The following is a 22,143-nucleotide window of genomic DNA, read 5'->3' as shown; positions in this document are numbered from 1 at the left end:
ATGAAGAATCTCTCTATAAAGTGAACTAAGTTTTTATTAAAAAGAGATAGCTATGTACAATTATTGCCCCAAAGAAAATAAAATAGTTATAGATATAACAAAACATATCCATATACTATACATTACAAAATGCTGGTGATAGAAAAAAAATCTAAATAAATATGAAACATACTATGTTCATGGATTGAAAGATTTAATTTAGTAAAGATGCAACTCTCCCCAGTGTGATCCATAGATTTAATGCAATTCCTGTGAGAAATTTGTAGACATAAACAGGCTTATTTAAGCTTATTCAAGCTTGTCTTATATGCAAAGACAAAGGACCTAAAATAGCTAAAACTATTTGATAAATAGTAATAAATTAGAAATAATCACTCTACTCAATATCAAGGCTTACAATAAAGCTACAGTATTCAAGTATTCAACAGAACAGAATAGAGAGCTCAGAAATCATGTCATAGAAGTATAGCCAATTGATATCTTTTTAATTTTTTCCTGCCCTGTTGCCCAGGCTGGAGTGCAATGGCATGATCTCGGCTCACTGCAACCTCTGCCTCCTGGGTTCAAACAATTCTCCTGCCTCAGCCTCCCAAGTAGCTGGGACTACAGTCATGCATCCCCACACTGGCTAATTTTCGTATTTTCAATAGAGACAGCGTTCTGCCCTCCCAAAGTGCTGGGATTACAGGTGTGAGCCACTATACCTGGCCACCAACTGATTTCTTATACAGGCACACAAGTGATTCAATAAAAGAAGGTTAAATAGCTTTTTCAACAAATGGTGTTGATAAATTGGACATTCATAGGCAAAAAATTGAACCCTGATCTAAACCTCTCACCTTAGGCAAAAATTAACTAAAATTTAGCCATGAAATTAAACATAAACCATGAAATTATATTTTTTCCAAACAAATCATCTGAAGAAAATTTTCAGAACTTATAAATGGAAGAGTTTTAGACATAAAACCAAAAACATAATCTGTGAGGGAAAAAATTGATAAAATGGAACTAATCAAAATTAAAACTTTTATCCTGTGAAAACTCATACAAAATGATTTTTAAAAGATCAGCTACAAACAAGGATGAAATATTCGCAAGCCATATATCAAACAAATGTCTTATATCTACTATATATATAAATATATATTTCTCAAAATTCTGCAGTAGAAAAACAAATTATTAGCTGGGCAAAAGAAATGAACAGACATTTTACCAAAGACAACATATAAATGGCAAATAAGCACATGTTAACATTACTAGCCATTAGAAAAATTTGAAGTACAATAAAATATTACTGCATGCCTATTAAAATAGCTAGAAGAAAAAGTGGTGACACCAAATACTGTGGCCATACACTGTGGTAGGAATGTAAAATGGTTCAGCCACTCTGGGCAGTTTTTCATAAATCAAAAAGGGCACATATCATATGACCTAGTAATTGTACTGTTAGGTATTTACCCCAGAACTCTGTACACAAATGTTCATAGATGCTTTATTTCTAATAGTCAAAAAATTTAAATGACCCAAATGTCCATTAACAGGCAAATGATTAAACAAACTGATACATCCATGTAGTGGAATACTATGCAGCAATGAAAAATCATTATTGATTGATACGTGTAACAACCTGATGAATCTCAAGAGCATTATGCTGAGTCGAAAAAGCAATCTTAAAAGGTTACAAACGATGTGATTCCATACATAAAACATTTTTGAAATAAAAGTTTTAAAATGGAGAACAGATCAATGGTTGCCAGATTTCATCAATTTTACACAAGTACATGCAAAACTGGTGAAATCTGAATAAACTTTGTAGAATGTATAAATGTCAGTTTTCTAGTTTTGAAATTGTACTGTAGTTACACAAGATGTTACTCTTGGGGAAACTGGGTATGGGGTACAAGAAATCTCCTCGTGCTTAGTTTTTAAACTACTTCCACTATGTTTATAATTATTTTAAAATAAAAGTTAGTAAAAAGCATTGTGTGGAATTGTATATGTATTATGTTAATACTTTGTGGGAAAGGGGAAGGAGGGAAAAATATCATATTTGTTTTTGCTTATGTGTGTACAAAGGAACTCCAAACAGATACTAATAACAGTAATTACCTGAATGTGTGGGTCAGGGGAACCAGAGCATATGGGAGACAGATGTGGAAAGGGATATTTTTTAAAATATCTGAGTCACATTAATGTATTTCTTACTCAAAAAATAAAAATTATTATTGTAGGCATAAAAATAATTACAGTTATTAGGCACTATATCCATCAATCATACAAAAGACAATTTAACACCAAAAAACTAAAATGCCATATCCTTGAATTTAGAGTAGACATGCAAATTTAATTAGTTCTACTTTGTAAGAAATTTAATTCATCAATATTATTTCTCTTATTTCTTGTGGATTTAGAGAAAACTGACCTCTGATAAACACCAGTCTTGAAAAATGACACAGAAAAGACTGCATTAGCCCACACCAATTTTACCTAGGTGCCAAGATGAATTTCACACTTTTTGATTTGCAATCTTGAAGTTTAAACATATGCAAAGCATCGTTCTTTTGGACTTTAGAAAGAGAAAACAACAAAGGGATCCTTTAAATAACTTCCACAAATTGAAATAGAATATTCCTTTCTGTGCTTTAGCATTACTTGGGAAATAGAATTGTGTGGTGCTATATGTACATTTCTCAAAAAAGAAAACAAAGAACAAGGAAAATGCAAATGCAAAAACTCAGAAGAATTTTTGAAAATAGTCAAGACAAAATGAGGGGCCGCAATTAAAGTGCACAGGCATCATTCAACCACAATTTATTAATGCAGCATATAGAAGTAAAATGCCAGCCACCTCAAATACTAATGGAAATCAATAAATGCCAATATATGTAGTGCTGCTATGAAAGAAATATCTACTTTTTTATTTATCTGCTAGAACAGTGCAAAATGAAAGTTGGTACCTTAGACAAATAAAATATTAAAGATACTCCGAGATTATTCACATTCGAAACTGCCATTTTTTGCTAACTTAAAAAGCCTTTTCTCTATGCATCTAAACTTTGTATAGCAAAGCTCATTTTAACATTAGTTGTCTATACATTTACTTTTCTCATTTTCTTTCAGTGTATTTCCAAAGAAGTAATTGGTTTAGCCAATACGTATAGGAGAAAGGCACTACCTTTAAGGAAAAATGATAGCAAATTTAGAAACTCTAAATTAATAATTTTTAAAATAAAATACACATGGGAACACACAGATATGTTAGCAATTCAACAATCTACCATTACTGCGGAAAGTCAATTGTCTTTAGTTTCAATGAAAGCAACCCAGTGAAGACAGACCCTTCAGGCACTGTAGAAAGGACATTATGTCTCAAAACCAATTTTACATTATATGCCCTTTGCTTCCATTGATATCATTGTCATTGCTGGTATGTCTTACACTTTTCAGAACGTTCAAAGCAGTTATTGAAAGAAAGATAATAGCTGACCTCTGCCTGGAACACTCTTCCTCCGTACCAAGTTTGCTCACTCCCTCCCACAACTGCATATCACTGGCAGTTTTCTTCATGGTACTTTTCACCACCACATGATTTATATTTCCTTGGCTACTGTATGAGTTCCTCCTCAGGAATTGTAGTTTCATGAGGATAAAGACTGGGAAATTTGATTCATTCTGTATTTCCAGTATCATGGAAAGAGTAGTGACTCAGTAAGTTTCCTATTTAAACCTCATAATGATTCCATAAGTAAAAAGATGCTCATAAAAGTTAAGTGAGTTTTCCCAATATTACCAGGCTAATTAGTGGAAACAGTTATGACTCAATTCCATGTATTTGAATTCTAAATACTGTGCTTACCCCAGCATATCACATTTTGATAATGTGAGTGAATACAAATCTGAAACATTTCATCAGAATTTTGTGGAAATGGGACATTGTATAAGTTAATTGTGCACCTACAAGAGCATGTATATTTAATTTATTATTTTGGTATATGATATAATTCTAATGTGCACAAGCAAAAATCTTTTTTTTTCATAAATACACTAAAGTACTTAGGCATACTTATCGGGAAGAATAAAGAAACAAGTAACTTGACATTGCTTGTGATAAGGCTAGATGCTAATGCAGAGGCATTAATAAGTCTGTGAAATTAACCATAATAATTTAACAACTTAGCAAACATTTATTGAGTATCTTTAATGGGTCAGCACCTAGACTCTGCGCTAAGGCCATGAAGAGATGAATAAATGATAGTGCACATTCTTAAAAGAGCTCAAGTCACTTAAAAATATTAACATAAAAGTATAATTGCAATATAGTGGAGTTAGAAGATGTTATAAAGTGTTATAAGAATAAACGGAATCGGGGGCCAATCCTGCCTAGGAAAATCAAGAAGAGTTGTAATTTGAGCTGCATCTCAGAAGATGAGTCCTCATTCCCAGGTCCAATAGCAATAGAAGGAGTAGCAGGTATGTGGAGCTGGGAAATGGCACAAATATTCAAAGGGCTAGTTTGTTTAATGTGTCTCGGGAGAGGGTGCACAAGAAGGCCTAGCTGGAGATAAGACTGTCAATGAGCATAGTAGTACTATCTACATGTTGTTGAGAAGGTTCGAGGAGATGAGGCATAGAAGAATATTGGTCTGATGCTGCATTAAGCATTGAGTAAATGCCGGCACTTGTTTTGGAACAGAGGATTTGAGATTTTTTATATATCCATAAATCCAAAAGAAGAAAAATGTCTCCTAGTACAAAAATAAATCCACTGTTTATCAAATAAAATTTTTCATTTGGGTAGCCATGTAATAGAAATGGCATGCATATTATACAAAGCTGTTTTCAAAACCAGAGACTCCAGGCAGCGTTATCATCTGACGTTTTCAGTGAGAACCAATATACATGACAAGGAGCTTCAGAAGTAGTGAAGCGATCCAGTAATTCATTAGAACCAGTCATTATATGAAATTCACTTGCATAGACAGACGTCAGTTTTACAGGGAAGGGGTGTGAGTTTGGCTCCTTCTTTCATTACTCATGACCTCAATCCTTAGGGAAATGACAAGATAATTTAATTCTCAAACACTCATTTGGGAGTGTCAATGATAAATGATCAGAAATATTGCTGTTCCCATTGTACTGTTTTTCCTATTAGTTCTTTCCTTTTCTTTCCCGTACTTGCTTTGCCTTCTCTCCACTCAGCCCAAGAAAATAACTTGATAATGGAGCAATAAGGCCTGTCACAATAAACCTAATCTTCTGTCACAATCTTTCTCCTTTTTTCCTTGTCTTTTGTTTTCCCTTAAAAAAATTCTCCAGTTTAGTACTTGCATGGCACTTCATATTTCTGCGTAATTAAAAGCCAGAACTAATTGATCCAATTGTGTGTACCAGTCAGCCCAAGAAAATGGTAATTTTCTTTTTCTTTGCATTTTGCAATCACCTAATAAGCAGCTCTAATGCTGGCTGTTGAATTACATAATAAACAAAAATTTCCCATCATTTAACATTTGTTCAAAGGTTTAATGCTGTGGGTTCACAAGAGCAGAAAGAAGAATAGAAATGTGCACTTGTCCAGTGAATTCAATCAATGTAAACTGCAAATCTAAATTAATTATTCAGGCTACCAAAATCTTATGCTTTTGTTGTTTGTTGTTGTATAAATGCCAAAATTATTTGAAAAAAAATTAGTCTAATTTTATGTGGAAGTTAGGCCTTTGTTGACACATATGTGCCCAATGAGAATCCTTTTGTATTCTAATTCAGACATTAATTATTTTGCAAACAAGTAAAGGAAGACATTTAGTGTAGTTACGTTTGTCACTCAAATCTGAGTATGTAAAGGCTTGATTGAGTAGAACAGGAATCAGAGACCACCATCATTGGGCCAGAGTGAAGTCTTATGCCTGTTGGACTTTACTGCTTCTATCCATGGACCTATGAACCCACCACCCACATGCATGCATCCCCACCAGCTCTTCCCCAGTATACTTTTCACCACACTGAGTGTCACTCAGAGTGACTCATAGAACAGCCAAGAAACAGAAAAATGCCTTCCTTCTGGCAGGCACTGTGCTCCCGGCCTGGACCCCAAAGCCAGCCAAGCATCCCTCCTGACTGCTTTAGGCTTCCCTCCATACTCAATGAGTTCACCAAAGTCTCATCCCTTTAGAAAATCTTCCCTTGACACCCTTTGTAGAAGTACAGAAGGCATTTCTATGACTACTGTAGGGTTCAATAACCCTGCGTTTCTATGACTAAAAACGTGATTCCATGAGAGACCAATGTATGAAAATTTGTATTTAAAACATTTAATGACAATAAAACTGCAATTGTACTGAAAGCTTAGAAAATGAGGCTGTCCTTTTAATTTTGCTTTCTGTTGCTAAGTGAGACATATTTGGCTCTAAAGTATCATGATCCTCAATTGTGACACTTGCTACTTACTGAAAATCTTCTTAGAATGTATTAGTGCACTTTTCTCCCTAAGTAAAATCATTTAGTCTTTTTTGATGATTCAACATCTTGTAATACCTGACTAGAAGCAAATAGTTTCTCTTTTATGGTAACACATTGTTTTCACTTGTATACTGTTAACTAAAAGAATTTTAGGAAACCATATGATTGAAAAATATTTTATTGAAAATTATTATGCAAGGTAAAATGTTCACTCATTCATTCCCACATTGATTTACTGAACACTTATGGACCTTCTGCAAAGTATGAGGCACTCTGCCAGGCCCTGCAATGCAATGGCAAATAACACTAGAACCACTTAGAAAGGGAGAACTCGCAGGCTAAGTTCTCCTTTATCTTGTGCTAAGATACTATTGAACTCTCTTTAAAAAACTCATTTGCAGGCCTTTAGCATCACAGTCCACATGGTATAGGTGAGAAATACTGCAAAAGCAGCATATAAGAGGAACCAAATATCTCAATATGGAAAGTTAGAAAGGGTTTTCCAGAGGTGGAGGCAAGTAAACTGAGACTTATGTGATCAGCAGCAGGTTTTGGCATTCAACAACATTGTTCAATTACCCTACATTTTGGTGCTCTCTATTAACAATAATTTTTTAACATTTTTTGGACAAGAGGCCTCATAAAGAATCTAATCAAAAGTTTGTCCATTACATTTAGAAATATTAAAATGATAAAATGTATGTTATTTGTATTTTACTACAAATTAAAAGTCTTCCTATCCAAGAAAAATATGTAAATGCACATAGACACAAATAACGTCAATGTCATGAAATATATTTGGTTTTCTACTGGAGAGAGGAGTCACTACTGACATCTAGAGAGTAGAGAACAGAAATGCTGTTAAACATCTTATACAGAATAAGCCTCCACAACAAAGAATTCTCTGACCAAAATGTCAATAGTGCCGAGGTTGAGAAACCTCTGTGTATGCTAATCAAGCTGCTCAAGTAATTTTCTGTAGGAAATGATTGGTCACCTTCAAAACTGAATATGCAAAGAAACAAGAAAAATGTAGAGATGTATCCATTATTTATATACAAGTAAATAACATGTTTTTTTGTGTGTGTGCTGGGAGAGGGAGTTGAAGTGGATAAACACCTTGGTGTACTTTAGTTTTATACTTACCCAGTGTATTTATTATTGTTCTTTGCAGGAATGGTCAGATTTAAATAAAATAAATAAGAAAATTAAAATGTTATATAATGCAGTGTTTAAACTCTTATTTTTCTTCTACTTTTGATCTAAAATAGGTCATAGACATAATTTCATAAAGGCAGGTGTATCTCCTTTGTGGAATGAAAATAATCTTCCCCGTCTATCTGCCCTATGGTGTTAGCCGGCAGCAGTTGCTATAGCAAATATCTGTGTTTTATGAATACCGCTGAGTAACTCAAGCAGTCAAAAATGAAAACAGACTTGATTAAATGCAGACTAAGTGACCTTTAAAATTATTTCACTGCCTCTGGACAGTGTTTGGGTTATTGTGGACAAATATCTACTCCGTATGCACTTGTGGTGCCTGAGACCGCTTCTATACGAGGTCGGGAAAGCACACCACCATGTTTCTGTCAGACTCTTCCCCGTTAGAAGTTCGCAGTGGACAGCCACCTTTAACATGGTAAAATCCATAGCGATCATTAAGAAACACAGCAGGACAGATTATATGTGCTGGGTTCCATTTTTCTAGCTGAGTGTAGTGACATATTTACCATCCCAAATTAATTTTTCTCCCTGAAGACTTGAATGCTCATAGTATCTAAAAAATATTAAAAATCTTACAGAAACAGACAGTATAACATACAAGCATGCATTTGCCAAATAAACTATAAAGCGGGCTAAGTTTTGTCTTCAATAGCCTCTTAAATTTCATTCTTTCTCGAGGTCCCTCACATGCCTGTATGACAAACTACTCATTTTTGCCTATCTAGAAATATGTTGTAGTTTAAAATAAGTCCTACCTTATCTTTTTATATACAAACCCCACATTGTTTTAGGGTTCTGCATAAATATGTTATTTTTATTTATTTATTTGTTTATTTGTCTTACTCTGTTGCCCAGGCTGGAGTGCAGTGGTGTGATCTCAGCTCCCGGCATCCTCAGCCTCCCGGGTTCAAGCGATTCTCGTGCCTCAGCCACCCAAGTAGCTGGAATTATAGGCATGCTATATCCAGCTAATTTTTGTATTTTCAGTAGAGACGTTATGTTGGCCAGGTTGGTCTCGAACTCCTGGCCTCAAGTGATCTGCCTGCCTCAGCCTCCCAAAGTGCTGGGATTACAGGCGTGACCCACCACACCCAGCCTATGAGTAAACATTATTTTAATGTTCTCAAGTAATCTATAGCATGAACAAACTAATTCACAATAAGGTGTAAATGGGTAATGTGCTCAAACCTCAAAATATATTTGTGATTTAAAATAATCAAAACGATGATTCTAATTAATAGATATCAGGCAGGAAATGGGGTAATTTTTCTAGCACCTCTTGAATCACGGCATATAAGCAATTTCCAAACAGGATCAATAAAACTGGTTCCAATCTCACAAAGTTATACAGATCTCACTTTCAATAATAAATGGAATTTTAACCAACATTGAAGCATAGAATACGATATCAGGCCTTAACCTCCAAGGATGGGAAAGAAAGTTGAAAAAGAGGAAAACTAAGGTCTACCCAGCAATTGCCCTGCTGCAAGAACTGTTTCAGGTATCTACACTTACTATATAATAATCATCGAATCCCCTTATTCTTTCAAGATAGATCATATTAGTCTTATTTTAGAGACAGGAAAACTGAGACTTAACAGAGATTAAATAATTTTTCCGAAATCACATACTGGTAAGAAAAAAACCCAACATTTTAAACAGCTCTGCTGACTCCAAATTTCATAATCTTTGGATAGACACCTGGCTTATATTGTCTGAACCGAATGAAGCCAGTATCTGGTCAACACCTATAATGTTTAGAGACTATTTAGACTAAGAACTGCCACACAGTAGCTTGTTTTGTCTTGTTTTGTTTTGAGACAGAGTCTCGCTCTGTTGCCCAGGCTGGAGTGCAGTAGTGCGATCTCGGCTCACTGCAACCTCCAACTCCTGGTTTCAAGCGATTCTCCTGCCTCAGCCTCCCCCACAGTAGCTTGTTTAATCCTCATAATAAGCTTATGGATAAGGCACTATTTTCCCCACATTAACAGATAAAGAAACTAATGCTTACTCAGGTTAAGGTCACACAACGGGCAAGTGACAAATCTGGAATTTGAATCCAGGTCAGCCTGGGCTTTAATTATATTTCCAAATTTACCAAAATTTCTGTATACTTTTTTTGGTTCCACCTAAAAATCAGTGAACATAATCAAAGACATAGGACAAAAAGTATTTCGAGTAAAATTTTCTCCCAAAGGCGAGTCTACAACTTTGCATACTCGCTATTATAATGTTTGCACCTTAATGAAAACATATTTCTTTTACAACTAGTCTAAATATTTGGGTTTTAAGTCAGTTTTGTAGCTTTGTGAATACTGATAAGTTTCTATCCCTGAGATTTATTTGTTTTGTTGTTTATGGTGTTGTTTTGGGGTTTGGGGGTGGATTATGAGGGGAGAGGAAAGCAACTTAAAGCTCTTAGCAGGGAGGGACTCTGCTAATAAGGAATATGAGTATAAAAAAAGATAAGGGCATTAATTTAGAAGTTTTATCTATATAATGCAAAAACAACCATAACATTTGAAAACATTTTGCTATTTGCCCGAGTTTACTTTTCACTCAGAAATTTGACTCCATGTAAAAATGGGATATAAATCTCTAACTTTCTGTAAATGGTAAACACCTCCTCCTATCATGCATTACTCATCATAGCAAAAGCATCTATATTTAATAGTACCATATCCAGGAGTTAAAATCTATATTTTTATACATACCAACTTCCCTAGAAGAGGTCAGGAGGCAAGGTATGTGCCCTGGTTGCTTAGGGTTGGAGTCAGACAGGGAGGGGGAGATGTTTGGGAGCAGCCCAAGAGGAAACCCATGTTCCCTAGATGCAACGTTGTCCTCAGAAATACATCCCTAAAGTTCTATGCTACTTTAATGCTTCAGAATAGCATTTTAAAAAAACACTATTCTCAAAGACTGAGTGAAACAGACATAATAATGTAGTTTCCTTTTAAAATCTGAATACAAATTATTCAAATGGGGCCGTCGTCATAACTCTGTAACCTGAAAAACTGGATCAAATTGTCATACTACCTGATTGGTGAGGATGATAATATGATACCTGCCTCCTGATAGTGTTATGATGATTAAATGGGGTGGGCGGATATTTAAGTATGTGACACACAGTAAGTGCTCAGTCATGCCAGTTCCATCCCCAGCTGCTGCTCCTTTGAAATAAAACAGTTGAATTTCCAGCAATGTGTCTTTTCTGGAGTCAAACTTGAAGCATCATAATTGTTCACAGAAGAGATGAAAGACCTTTAACTTTGTTTTGTAATGCTGAATAAAGACCTACTTGACCACAACTTCAAACACAAGTAAAAAAAAATAAAGGATCTTTTCTGAAGTGAGATCCTTTGATTCTTTATTCCCAACCTAGGCTTAGGAAACAATAGTTTTTGGTTTTATGGGCAGATGCCAAGAAGTTCCCATTAAATAATTTAAATTATTTTCCATGAAAAATACCCACAAAATATTTTGGAAATTTAAAATAAGGAGGGGCTTTCTATAAAATAAAAAAGTTGCTGGATCACTGCTCTGAGTATTACGTATCTAAAAGACAATAATAATAAAATTAATGGATGAAAGCACACCTCTTTCAGCTTTGATGAAATTGTTGCTTTTGTTCACAAAACATAAATATCTATATAACATATAAATGTGTATGTGGGAGTATGCATGCATATGTTTTAACAAAAGGAAGCCTAGTGGGCTTATTAAGTGAAATAGGGCACCAAGGAAGTTGTGCCTTTTGCCATATGTTAGCAATTGTTATTTCTTTGTTGTTTTATTATTTGCTTTCGTTTTTAAACGAATTTCCTTTTTTTAACAAAAGGCAAAGTCCTTAGTTGGAAATTATGTAAAAACAGAGGCCTGAATCTGAGGGTCGTGCTTTGCTGATTCAGAAGTCAGTAGTTTGTTTTAGGGTAGATTGAGGATTTAAAGCATCTGGGAGAAAGCATTTAAGGAGAAACATTTAACAGCTGCTGAAACTGAGATATGAATACCATGTAAACAAGCTGAGAAAACACAACCTATTGTACATTAAAAAGCACAATTTTTTCATCTGCAAGTTATGTGTTGTTTTTGTTTTGGTTGAGATATATATATATATATATAGTCAATGACCAATGCTGCATAACTAAGCTATGTTTTCCTGTAGATCCTTATTAATCAAAGTGTGATCCATTGACCACCATCATCAGCATCTGCTGGAGCCTATTAGGAATGCAGAATATCAGGCCCCATCACAGACCAGTTACTGAATTGGAATCTGCATTATAACAAACTTCTCAGGTGATTCATGGGCCCGTCATAAATTTTGAGAAGCCCCATTGTAAAAAACCAAAACTATTTGACTTCTCATTTCATTCAAGGTCCCCCTTCACACCTATACATCCGGTTTGAAGTAAGTATTATACTAAGAGCTTTACCTAGGGAGAAGTTTTAAAATAAGAATATGAGACCCTGCTGCAAATAATATAATGTAATTCATCTCATACAGGGTCTGAGCAAGTTTTTTTTAAAAGCTCCCCTGATAAATGGGACGCCAAAGTTGAAAACAATTACATTATCTTATTGGATTCTTAACTTCAAACATCAAGGTGTGCGTTATTACATCACAGAGGAACTTGCTCATGATAGCAAAACCCAGATTTAAAGTCGGGTCTGTCTGACTTCAAAGATTTTCTCTTGCATTTTATACCCACCAATATGTTGGAGGGTTTCAGACCAGTGGCTACTTTCCAACTTCCCACTGTGTGATTATCCCAACATGCAGCATTGTATGGGAAAGCCTAGAGGGGCAGGGCAGAAGAGTGAACATCAAGAACCTTAAGGCTAGGCAAGACTGGGATGGAAAGATGAAGAGCCAGTGAAACTGTTTCTCCAGAAAATCGGATCAGCCCCTCTCCCGAGCCAATTGCGATGATAAATGAGCAAATGGACTGACGAACCACAGGGGGATCTGCATGCCCACAGACTCTGTCACAAACTGAATTAAGCAAATGGGCTTAGAAGAGACACGCAAGAGTGTTTACAATCTCAGGCCAAGGAACCTAACCTTTGTGGACTGAGCTATCACTACTGTCCCATCACCACATATGGTCACCATACTTGTGAGCAGGAGATATCCCGAAATCTGGTTCTCCCTACATAGGATGACCAGCCAGAGGCCGATGGGTGGAATGTTCCCACAGAGTCAGAGAGGATGTGAGTCATGCCTTCTTACATCACTTAAGCAAGGCTTGTGTAGATTTTTAAAGCATTTACCATAAATGGATCCCCTCATCACCATCTGTTCACTTTTGGTACAGGAAATATTAAAAGACCATTCTTGTCATATGGATTTTCATTTAGTAGTTTTGAAAAGGATTTCTCTGATCTTTTGAGATATATACAAATAAGTAAAAAGAAATGGACATTTTCTTTTACAAATTATACTTGGAATAGTGTTAAGTTACTCTCTTTGACAGATGGCTCAATTCCAGGGACTAGCTCTCTCTCAGGGAGCACTGAAAATCCTAGTATAATCCTAAAATATGAGTGTTGACTTTAAAAGTCTGATTTAACTGACAGATGTATGAAATGGCACATAGAAAACTCCCCATTGGGGACAATGAAAATGCTAGAGTAACAGTTACGTTACAGGAGAATGGCAATGATATAATCTCACTCGTTTTCTCGTTTTATGTGATCCATTTTCTGATGCTGAAATTTATTTTTGTGAAACATAAGATTGTACTCACATTTCTATATGCCTGCTTTTAAAATGCCAAAATTACACAGACTTCAGGGTCTGTCTTTTGGGAAAAACTGACATATAAATAAAAATTACTTCTGTGCAAAAAAAAAAAAAAAAAAACCAGACATCTCTTTCAATCATAAACGGCAAGTGTTCTACCTTTGAACTATGGATCTATCAACCTCAAACCAAAAATAAATTTGAAAAGAAAAACACAGTGATGAGAAAAATCATAATGGTTAAACATGTTTAAGTAAATAATTAGCTCCTTTTATTTTAAAATAGGTACATTGTCTCCTAACCTCTGATTCGCTCACTGCCACATTAATAAAAGGTCACAATGTTTTAAAATGCTAAGATTTTAGCATTATATAAGGTCTAGAGATGAATTTAAAAAACTGAGTTTGGATATATGAAGAAAAACTTTAGGTTTGATTTGGAGATCCTCTGCCTGAATTTACAGCTCTGAAAAATCTGCTATTTCTAATCAGCGATAAACCTCCTCTCCCTTGACTCATGGAACTTTGTTTTCACTGAGTCTAGAGGCGTTAATATCAGTTGCAAAACGTCCTCGAAGAGGGATTTAGAGATCCTGAATGGTCTGCGCCTGCTTCTGCTAAACATCTCAGAGACACTCTGCCCCCTGGTGGATTGTTCCAGGGTGAGTTTCGATGAACAGTGCAGACTTCCCTTCTCCCACCCTTTCTCTACCAAACTCTTTAGAAAACTCGAGTAGATGCCCCAGTTGAAAGCTTTTATCCCCACCAATTACACATTCGTTTGGTTCAGTAATTCCATTTTATACAATGTGAAAACCCTTAATTACCTAATCAGCCCTTCACAGCTAAAACAAGAACCATAAACATCATTATTGGTTATCATGATTTGATACAGGTAAGAAAAAAGCAGAGAAAGTGAAAAATGAGGTGCTGCAAATTAAAAATGTGGATGCGGCCAGGGACTTTGGATTCTAGAAAGACAGCCAGAAATCTCTAGACAAGGAAGAGGAAGAGGGTTTAAAAGTGAATAAAAGGACGTTGTAAGAAATAATTAAATATTTGGCAATTTCTCTTTGGCCGATAGAGCCACGGCAAACCATCCTTCATGTTCCCTTTTGTTCTTCGGGCTGTATGTCACCTGCATAGGGGATTAGTTGTAAAAGGCTGTAAACCTCAGTCGCTTCTAGTTTTTGCCAAGTTTTTCCCATTCAGGCTAGTTTGATCTTCTCCAGTCCAACTTCTCCCAAGTACCCCTGTTCTGTGCTACAGGCACTCTGCATCCACAAAGGAGACAATGGGAAATAATGGCTAAGAGGAAGTCCAATCTGCTGAGAGCCAAAAAAGTGTCAGGCATCCCAATAAGTGCTTTACATGTATAGGTTCTAAGCCTTCACATCAACTTGTAGGTAGATGGTATTTGAGAAAAAGAACCACGTATTTCTAACATACTTTATTTGCAATTCAAACCCAGGACTGACTACAAAAGCTACCTTTCTGCCTACTTCACTGGTCTTAAGATAGGTCAGTCTACTCCTCTTAAGTCTTCTTCTAACCCAGTTCCTGCCTCTGTATTTTAAGCACATACAGTGCTTGGAATCTCACTACCTAGCCTAGAGACTAAAGGTCCCCTCTAAAAATTAATCTGGAAAACTCTTGTGATAGTGGATCTAACCCTCTCTCTTTGCAGAATATGAAAGCACAATCCATTTCTTTCCTTTCAAATTCTTCCTTTAGATATAAACGAAATCCCCCAAGTCATGGCAGCACATATCAGGCAGCCACAGTATCATTTACTATTAGTCATTCTCTCATGAAGGGTCAAACTCCTAAACACAACCGCAGAATCCAAGGAACCAATCTTTCCATAATAATAGAACTACTACCCAATGCTTTTTAGAACACAAAAGGACTTTTATTTATTTTCCTAAATTTCATTTCCAGTGATACATTTCCTGAAAGGTGGAATACCAAAGGCAATTTTCAGTCACAGCAACTCCATCAAATACACATAATTTGATATTTTACTGATTCAGTGAATTATAATCTTCTCAGGGTTTCCTGGTTAAAGAAGACAAAACTAAGATAATAGAGAGGAAAAGTTGAGAATATTGTTCTTTAGAAAATTTGTTGAACTCAATAAACATTCATTCATGGGTGTAGTGTCCATTTTTAAAAGGAAACTCTAAAATTCCTAGAAACACAAGACAATACTGGTATCATTGAATGAGTATACATTCATATATTTCTGTGAAAATTTGTGCAATTAAACAATATGGAAAATGTTGTTTATTACCACAGTCAATGAAAATATATTTTCATTGCTGTGTAAGTTAAACATTTCCATCTCCTGCTTTATGGTCTGCAAAAAAGCCACGTGCCTAGTTTATGAAATAAACTATGCTATAGGCAACAGTAACTGAAAAGGAGCTTAACAGTCTTAACTACATACCCCTGGGATGAATACTACACTTTGCATAATCATGTGCAATGCTGAAAGATGATTCTATATATCTTATAACTATAAGGGTTTGCAAGCTTCTGTTTCATACAATATGCCCCAAATCCAGGCAATACAGCCAAATAGTCAAGCAATAATTTAGGTGGTTAATCTACAAAATGGCAAACAACCCATTCGACTAAACTGATTGGGTTTTGTTAATGTGAGGACAACATCATTGCAGGTACCCTATAAAGAAATCATTTGAAAGTGGCTATTTGTTTCAATTAATGTTTCCCCCTAAGGCTCTTAGAAGTTAACTTAATTGCCTCTTAGGACCAAAGAAAATACAGCTGTATAAACAGAAGACCACAGTATTAATAACATAAAAACAAACACCATGCTTTATGCACATTCCTCCATAGGAGAAATATCACAAAAAGCAAACAAAGAAACTTGGGGATCCAGCAGAAGTATAGGCAAATCTAATGCCTAAAATTTTCTCTCACACCAGTGACAGGTATAAATATTGATCAAAACTCCCCTTTTTAGTTAGCTTATGTGTGAATCTTTGAATAGTATATTTTCAAGAGTGATTACCCAAGGTGAAGGTCTGCACAGTAGGCAAGCAGTGTACTTCAGCTCAATATATTTATTGTCTGACAAACAGGACTGGGGAGTTTCAAGCAAGGAGTGAATCTGTTTCACAAAGACAACTTGCTTCTGCAGACAAAAGGTATCAACTGCAGAACACCATCTGAGGAAAGGAGTGTGAATTTTCTTTGGCATGTTAAATGCTGTACATATACATTTTTTTCCGTGCAGATAATCCCTCAGGGCTACTTCTTACTAAAATATACATTTTTTTCATATTTTATTGCATGACTTTATCCTGTATTAGGGAGCTCTCAGAGGAAATTTGAAATAACTAAGTATTCTTGAAATTTGAAAAGACTGATAAATTTAAAGTATTCCAGATACTATATTAATTGAGATATCAGGTTGGTAACAAATTTACAAAGGTCAAAAGCTTGCCAGTTTCCTGATTGTTAGTAAGTCTGAGGTTTGGTTCTGCAATTTTTTTTTTAAAAACAAACAAACAAACAAAAAACAAGACAAAAACAGGCTCAATTTTAGTTTCTCTAAGCTTTTCTAAAGTTCTTGTATGTCATTTTCTAGCAATCTTTTCTCCTGCCCAAACTTCAATAACAACAACAACAACAAATAAACAAGTTTATTTTCTTTTCAATATTGTTTTTAGGGCCCTTACTGTATTTTTAAGGTTTCTGGAGAAGGAAGATAGTTCTCTTGGTTTCTTTATATGTTAGCACACAAGGAATCACAGATGGGAAGGAGAGTGCAAATGACTATCAGATAAAAGTTTCATGCATTTTAAGATTTTTTTACAAGTCAAAATATACATCCTCCTATTGCCCCCACCCCATTCCTCAATTGTGTAAGAACTATCCCCATGTCATCAGTCTCCTTCACATCTCACTAAATTGGATAAGAAATAAAGACACTTTTCTTGTTAAGAAACAGTATATTTCCAATACTAATCGGTTTTACCAATTGCATTAGTAAGAAATATAGCAGCAGTGTGGGCTGAGTCACCCATCATACCCTTCATTTATGGGGATTTAAATGTGTAAAGTGACAGGTACATGAAATTAAGAGAAAAAATAAAGCAGTCTGCAGACTTTGGCACTAGCACACATAATGGTTTGTTTGTTAGAGTTGTGGCTTGACAATCGCTAAACAGGAATTACAAAATTACAAATCTGCAGAAAACAAACAATCATAGGTGTTGATTCTCAGTTTAACACTCCTCATCTCCCATTCCCACCCACCCACCCCCATATAGTTTCAAGTATAATAAAAATAGAGATCTCAGCATCAGAATTTTGCTGTTAACTCTTCGAGGTTTCTCTGCGCCATCCAAGCCACACATAGGGTTTGAAGCACCAAATCCACAAGTTTCTCCAACCAAGTTTAAATAGACAAAAAGTGAAGACTGAATGATGCCAAAGTAACTGTTCTTAAATTAAGCTGTGACACAAAGTTCTCCCCAAAAACACAGGGCATTAAGCGTCTAGTTCAAGTACTGCCAGGCTGTATGTAGATCTGTCTCAGACAGGCTTCAGACAACAATTACAAGTACACTGCTTCTAGTGGGCATTATCCACGATACCAAAGAAGGGCAGGGATTCCCTTCCATCATCAATTTTTAAAAGTTGCAACCCCCTTTGGGACTGGCTGCCGCAGGGTCAGTGCTGAGCCCGGGGCTTGAAGGGAGGAAGTGAGCCTCCTCCTGGGCAGGGAAGCTCTACATTTAGTTTCAACACTTCTCCTTTCCGAGCTCTCTCTCAGGCCTATCCTGGCTTCTCAGGATCCATTGCCCTTGCCCAGGAGAGAGAGCCTCGCTGGGACCCAGTAACCGCGAAAGAAGATTCGACCTACCTGTGGAACCAGACACAACTTGGTCCCCAAAGGTCGCTTAGGCGACCCCACTGCAAATGGCAAGTCAACTTGTGCACTTAAAACGTATCAGTTTATGGAATGCTTGTTTAAAGTCCTCATTGGACATGGTATAGATTATGGGGTTGATGAGGGAGTTGAGATAGCCCAGCCACGTGAAGAAGTCAAAGATGGCTAGGTGGAACCAGCAGGCATCTTTGCAGATAGGCATCACTAGGGAGATGATGAAGAAGGGTAGCCAACACACAATAAAGGCTCCCAGAATGATCCCCAGGGTCTTGGTGGCTTTGCGCTCCCTAGCGGCCATGAGTTTCTTCTTTTCCAGCAGGGCGTCGGAGACTCGCACTTTGACTTGGTTCACGTACACAGGAGACCCGGATTCGCTGGGCAAGTCCGGAACCCGCGAGTTAATAGAGGTGACCGAGGACGTGGACCCGGGGGAGTCGGTTATCAGCTGGGCTCGGGTCAAGCGCTTGCCGGTCCTGTTGGGCGTCTGTTTCAAAATCCGGGAGCGGGCTTCTACGTAGATGCGGCCGTAGAGGGCGATGAGGAGCAGGGTGGGGAAGTAGAAAGCACCCACCGTGGAGTAGACCGTGTAGAGGATGTGGTCGGTGTTCACCACGCATTCCGACACCTCCTCTTCGGCCTTGGCCTGACGCCAGAAGAAGGGCGGCAGCGAGATAGAGATGGAGAAGACCCACACCAGCGCGATCATGACCGCCGCCCTCTTGGGAGTCCTTTTAGCTGAGTACTCCACGGCGTCCGTGATGGCCCAGTAGCGGTCCAGGGCGATGACACAGAGGTGCAGGATGGAGGCAGTGCAACAAGTGATGTCCGACGACAGCCAGAAGTCACAGACCACCTGGCCCAGTGTCCAGCGGCCGGTGACAGTGTACATGGTGCTGACTGGCATCACCAGGATGGACACGAGCAGGTCGGTGACCGCCAGAGAGGCGATCAGGTAGTTAGCCGGGGTGTGCAGCTTCCGGGTCCGGTACACTGTGGCAATCACAAAGGCATTGGAGAGCGTGGTGGCCAAGGTGATGAGCGCCAGTAGCATAACCAGCAGTACTTTCCAGGGTAGGGCGATGGAGTCCTGGTAAATGTAGTCCTTGGCGCTGCAGTTTTGGGAGGGAGCAGAGGATAAGTTGGCTTGAGGAACCCAGGTCTCGGAGCCCGCGGGCGGCGGTGGAGCGCACTGAGCACCCGGTTCCTCCATGGCTCTCCTCGCCCCAGCGCCGGGGCGCAGCTCTTGGGCATGGAGCGGACGAAGGAGAGGGCGGAAGGACCGTGGCGATCGCAGGTTTGTCGCCAGTTGATAGTTAGTTCCGTGAGTTCCTCAATTATTCCTCCGCCCAGGTTCACAGCTGAAACTAGAGGTCATGGGTGCGGCAGCCAAGGCAGGCGGGCGCGTCCCCTGCACTTTCAGCGCGCCTGGCGAAGCCGCCGCGTCTGTGGTTGTTCCCCTCCACACCGGGTCTTAGCCCTGGGTTGCTAAGAACTGGCCCACCGAGCCCTGCTCCGCTCCAGCTCCCTGGAGGCGTCTAGTGCAGGAGGGTGAAGTACTGCTTGAGGAGAAGGCTTTGACCAAGTGGGATCTCTTACCCCAGTTGCTTGAGGCTGAGCCTCTCCTAACCTGGACGCTCTTGAATCTGCAGACTTTGCCCACGGGAGTTTCCTAGGTGTAGAGACCAAAGCTTGCAGGCCAGCGAGAGGTCCTGATCTTGCATTCCCGCCCCTCGCCCCAAGCTGGGGCACTTTTGGGGGGCTGCAGCGGCCGCCAGAGCTAGGTGGGGTGAAGTCTAGGAGCAGCGCTGCGCCGCGCCTCGCGCCGGAGCTCTGCCCTCCCTCTCTTTTCACTCTCTGGCCACTCGGACGAGCTGCCCCGCGGAGACGGAGCCATAAAAGGGGGGACACCGGGGCTGGAGTTGCGGCTGCTCGGGCCGCGCCGCCGCCACCGCCACCCCGGTCCCACGGGAGCCACTCGGAGCCATGCCACTGGGTGCGCGGGTCTGGAGGACCTGGCGCGGCACACGGGGAAGGGGCAGGTGTCTGGGGGAGCTGGAGGGACGCGGCGTGCGCCAGCCCGGGAGAAGCGTGCGAGCTACGGAGCAGATGGGCTCCTTATATAGAGTCCAGGTCCGGTCCGCCAGAGCAGTGCAACTCGTGCGGCGCGGCGAGTGCGGACGCCCGCTCCCCATCACCTTCCCTTTTTCTCTCTCCCTCCCTCTTTTCCCCCCGCCCCGTTCCTTTCCTGGCCAAGGAAGCTCCCGCCGGGTCCTACCGCCCTATCTCCCCGCTTCCCACCCCGGGCCACCCTCCCAGCCCTGACAACCTGGAGCTGCATTTCTGGCCAGGGGAAGAAAGCGTCCTGTTCTCGCCTCGGCGGACATCGGAGCTTGCTGCGCTGACCTCCAGTGAGACCCATGTCCTTAGCCAGGGTCACAGGCTTAGTCCAGGAGTCTGGCCCTAGGCTCCCGCCTACAACTCCCACCCTAGGAGGCCAGTGTTAGGCGGGGAAGCTGGTCTGTGACCTCTCCGCTCTAAAATCATATCCAGCCCTGACGGCCACACCCAGGTTAGCAGGCACCAGTAATATCGCTGTAGAGGGCCCAATGTTTGCATTTTGTACTTTGCCATCCTTAACTCTTGATACAATAAAAACTATTTTTTCATCTAGTTTTAGAAATTTGTGTTTTTCACTCAACTATGAGTCAACTGAGAAAAAGAAAAAGCTATCTGCGAAAATGTAGAAGTTATCACAAACAGAAGCCAACTGTATGTGAAATTAAACCTTCTGCTCCACCCTCCTGTTCCAGCTGCTCAGTGCTTCAGTGCCTCTGGAAAACAGTTGGGAGTGAGCATGTTCCTTCCAACAGCCTACCTAGAAAGGAGGTCATCAGAATTCAAGAAAAAAGGGGGATGGTGGGGCGGGGAGGACTGGAACCATCATTAGCACCATCTTGTGTGTCTCCTTTGCCTTCAACTAATATGTGGGGATGTCAGCCATAAGCTGCAGCATGCAATACCGGTACCTAGGTCTCATGACCAGGGACGGATCCCCTGTCCTCAGTTTCTCCTCTAACCTCAACAGAAACAAATGTAGGGTAGAAATGCAAATCAGAAAGTGTGAAGAAAAGCTCAGGAAAGGACAAGGTATTTTCAGCTCGAAGGATTAAATGATCCCCACTACGAATTCCTAGAGCCTAGATCCATGTTTGGCACCTAAAGTGTATCTAATAAAAACTGCATTGTAATTGAATTCATCTGTTTAAGCGCACATATATTTGAAAGAGAATCATTCTGTGTAACCTAAGGCTATCTGATCTGATCCCTCCACCCAGTTTTAGAGGAAGAGTAATTGAGATCCTTTGAAAGAAGAGCTTTTTACCCAAGGCGATAAAGCACAAACCCAAGTTCCCTTAATTCCCCGTTCTCTAAACCAGGCAGGCAGGCAAAAAATAGAGTACCTACTCTATGCTGAGTATTTTTCTAGGCACCCGAGGTATGGAGGCCAGAGGGAGTAGCCTCAGACCCTCTTTTCCAGCAGTTTACATTCTAGAAGAGACAGACAATAACTACATGAACAAGTAAATAATTAATACTTACACTTTTCTATAGTGTTAAGTGTTTTGAAGAAACACACACACACACACACACACACACACGCATGCATTGTGAGGGTACTCCTTTAACTAAGGTGGCAGCTCTTCAAGGACGTCCTCTAGATGCGGTCTGGGCTGCAGCAGCCACCCTGAGGATAAAAGCACAGCCTTCTCTCTTTTTCTCCTCCAGTCCTA

General features: G+C 39.1%; 1 protein-coding gene across 1 annotated transcript; it reads right to left on the bottom strand.

Annotated features, from left to right (window-relative positions):
- Positions 1-17,093: 17,093 nt before the first annotated feature.
- Positions 17,094-19,928, bottom strand: HTR1B (5-hydroxytryptamine receptor 1B). Its single transcript, XM_003271136.3, has one exon. It carries the CDS (start codon positions 19,560-19,562, stop codon positions 18,390-18,392), a length of 1,173 nt encoding a protein of 390 aa, XP_003271184.1. The 5' UTR covers positions 19,563-19,928; the 3' UTR covers positions 17,094-18,389.
- Between the last annotated feature and the right edge of the window lie 2,215 nt (positions 19,929-22,143).

This window comes from Nomascus leucogenys, chromosome 3 (assembly GCF_006542625.1).
Source record: "Nomascus leucogenys isolate Asia chromosome 3, Asia_NLE_v1, whole genome shotgun sequence".
Classification (NCBI taxonomy): Eukaryota; Metazoa; Chordata; class Mammalia; order Primates; family Hylobatidae; genus Nomascus; species Nomascus leucogenys.
Note: the sequence above shows the minus strand (reverse complement) of the source record. Positions and strands in the feature narration are given on the sequence as shown.

What these genes read in the sequence shown, in the direction of transcription:
- HTR1B (XM_003271136.3), bottom strand. Translation starts at nt 19,562, where the DNA reads ATGGAGGAACCGGGTGCTCAGTGCGCTCCACCGCCGCCCGCGGGCTCC.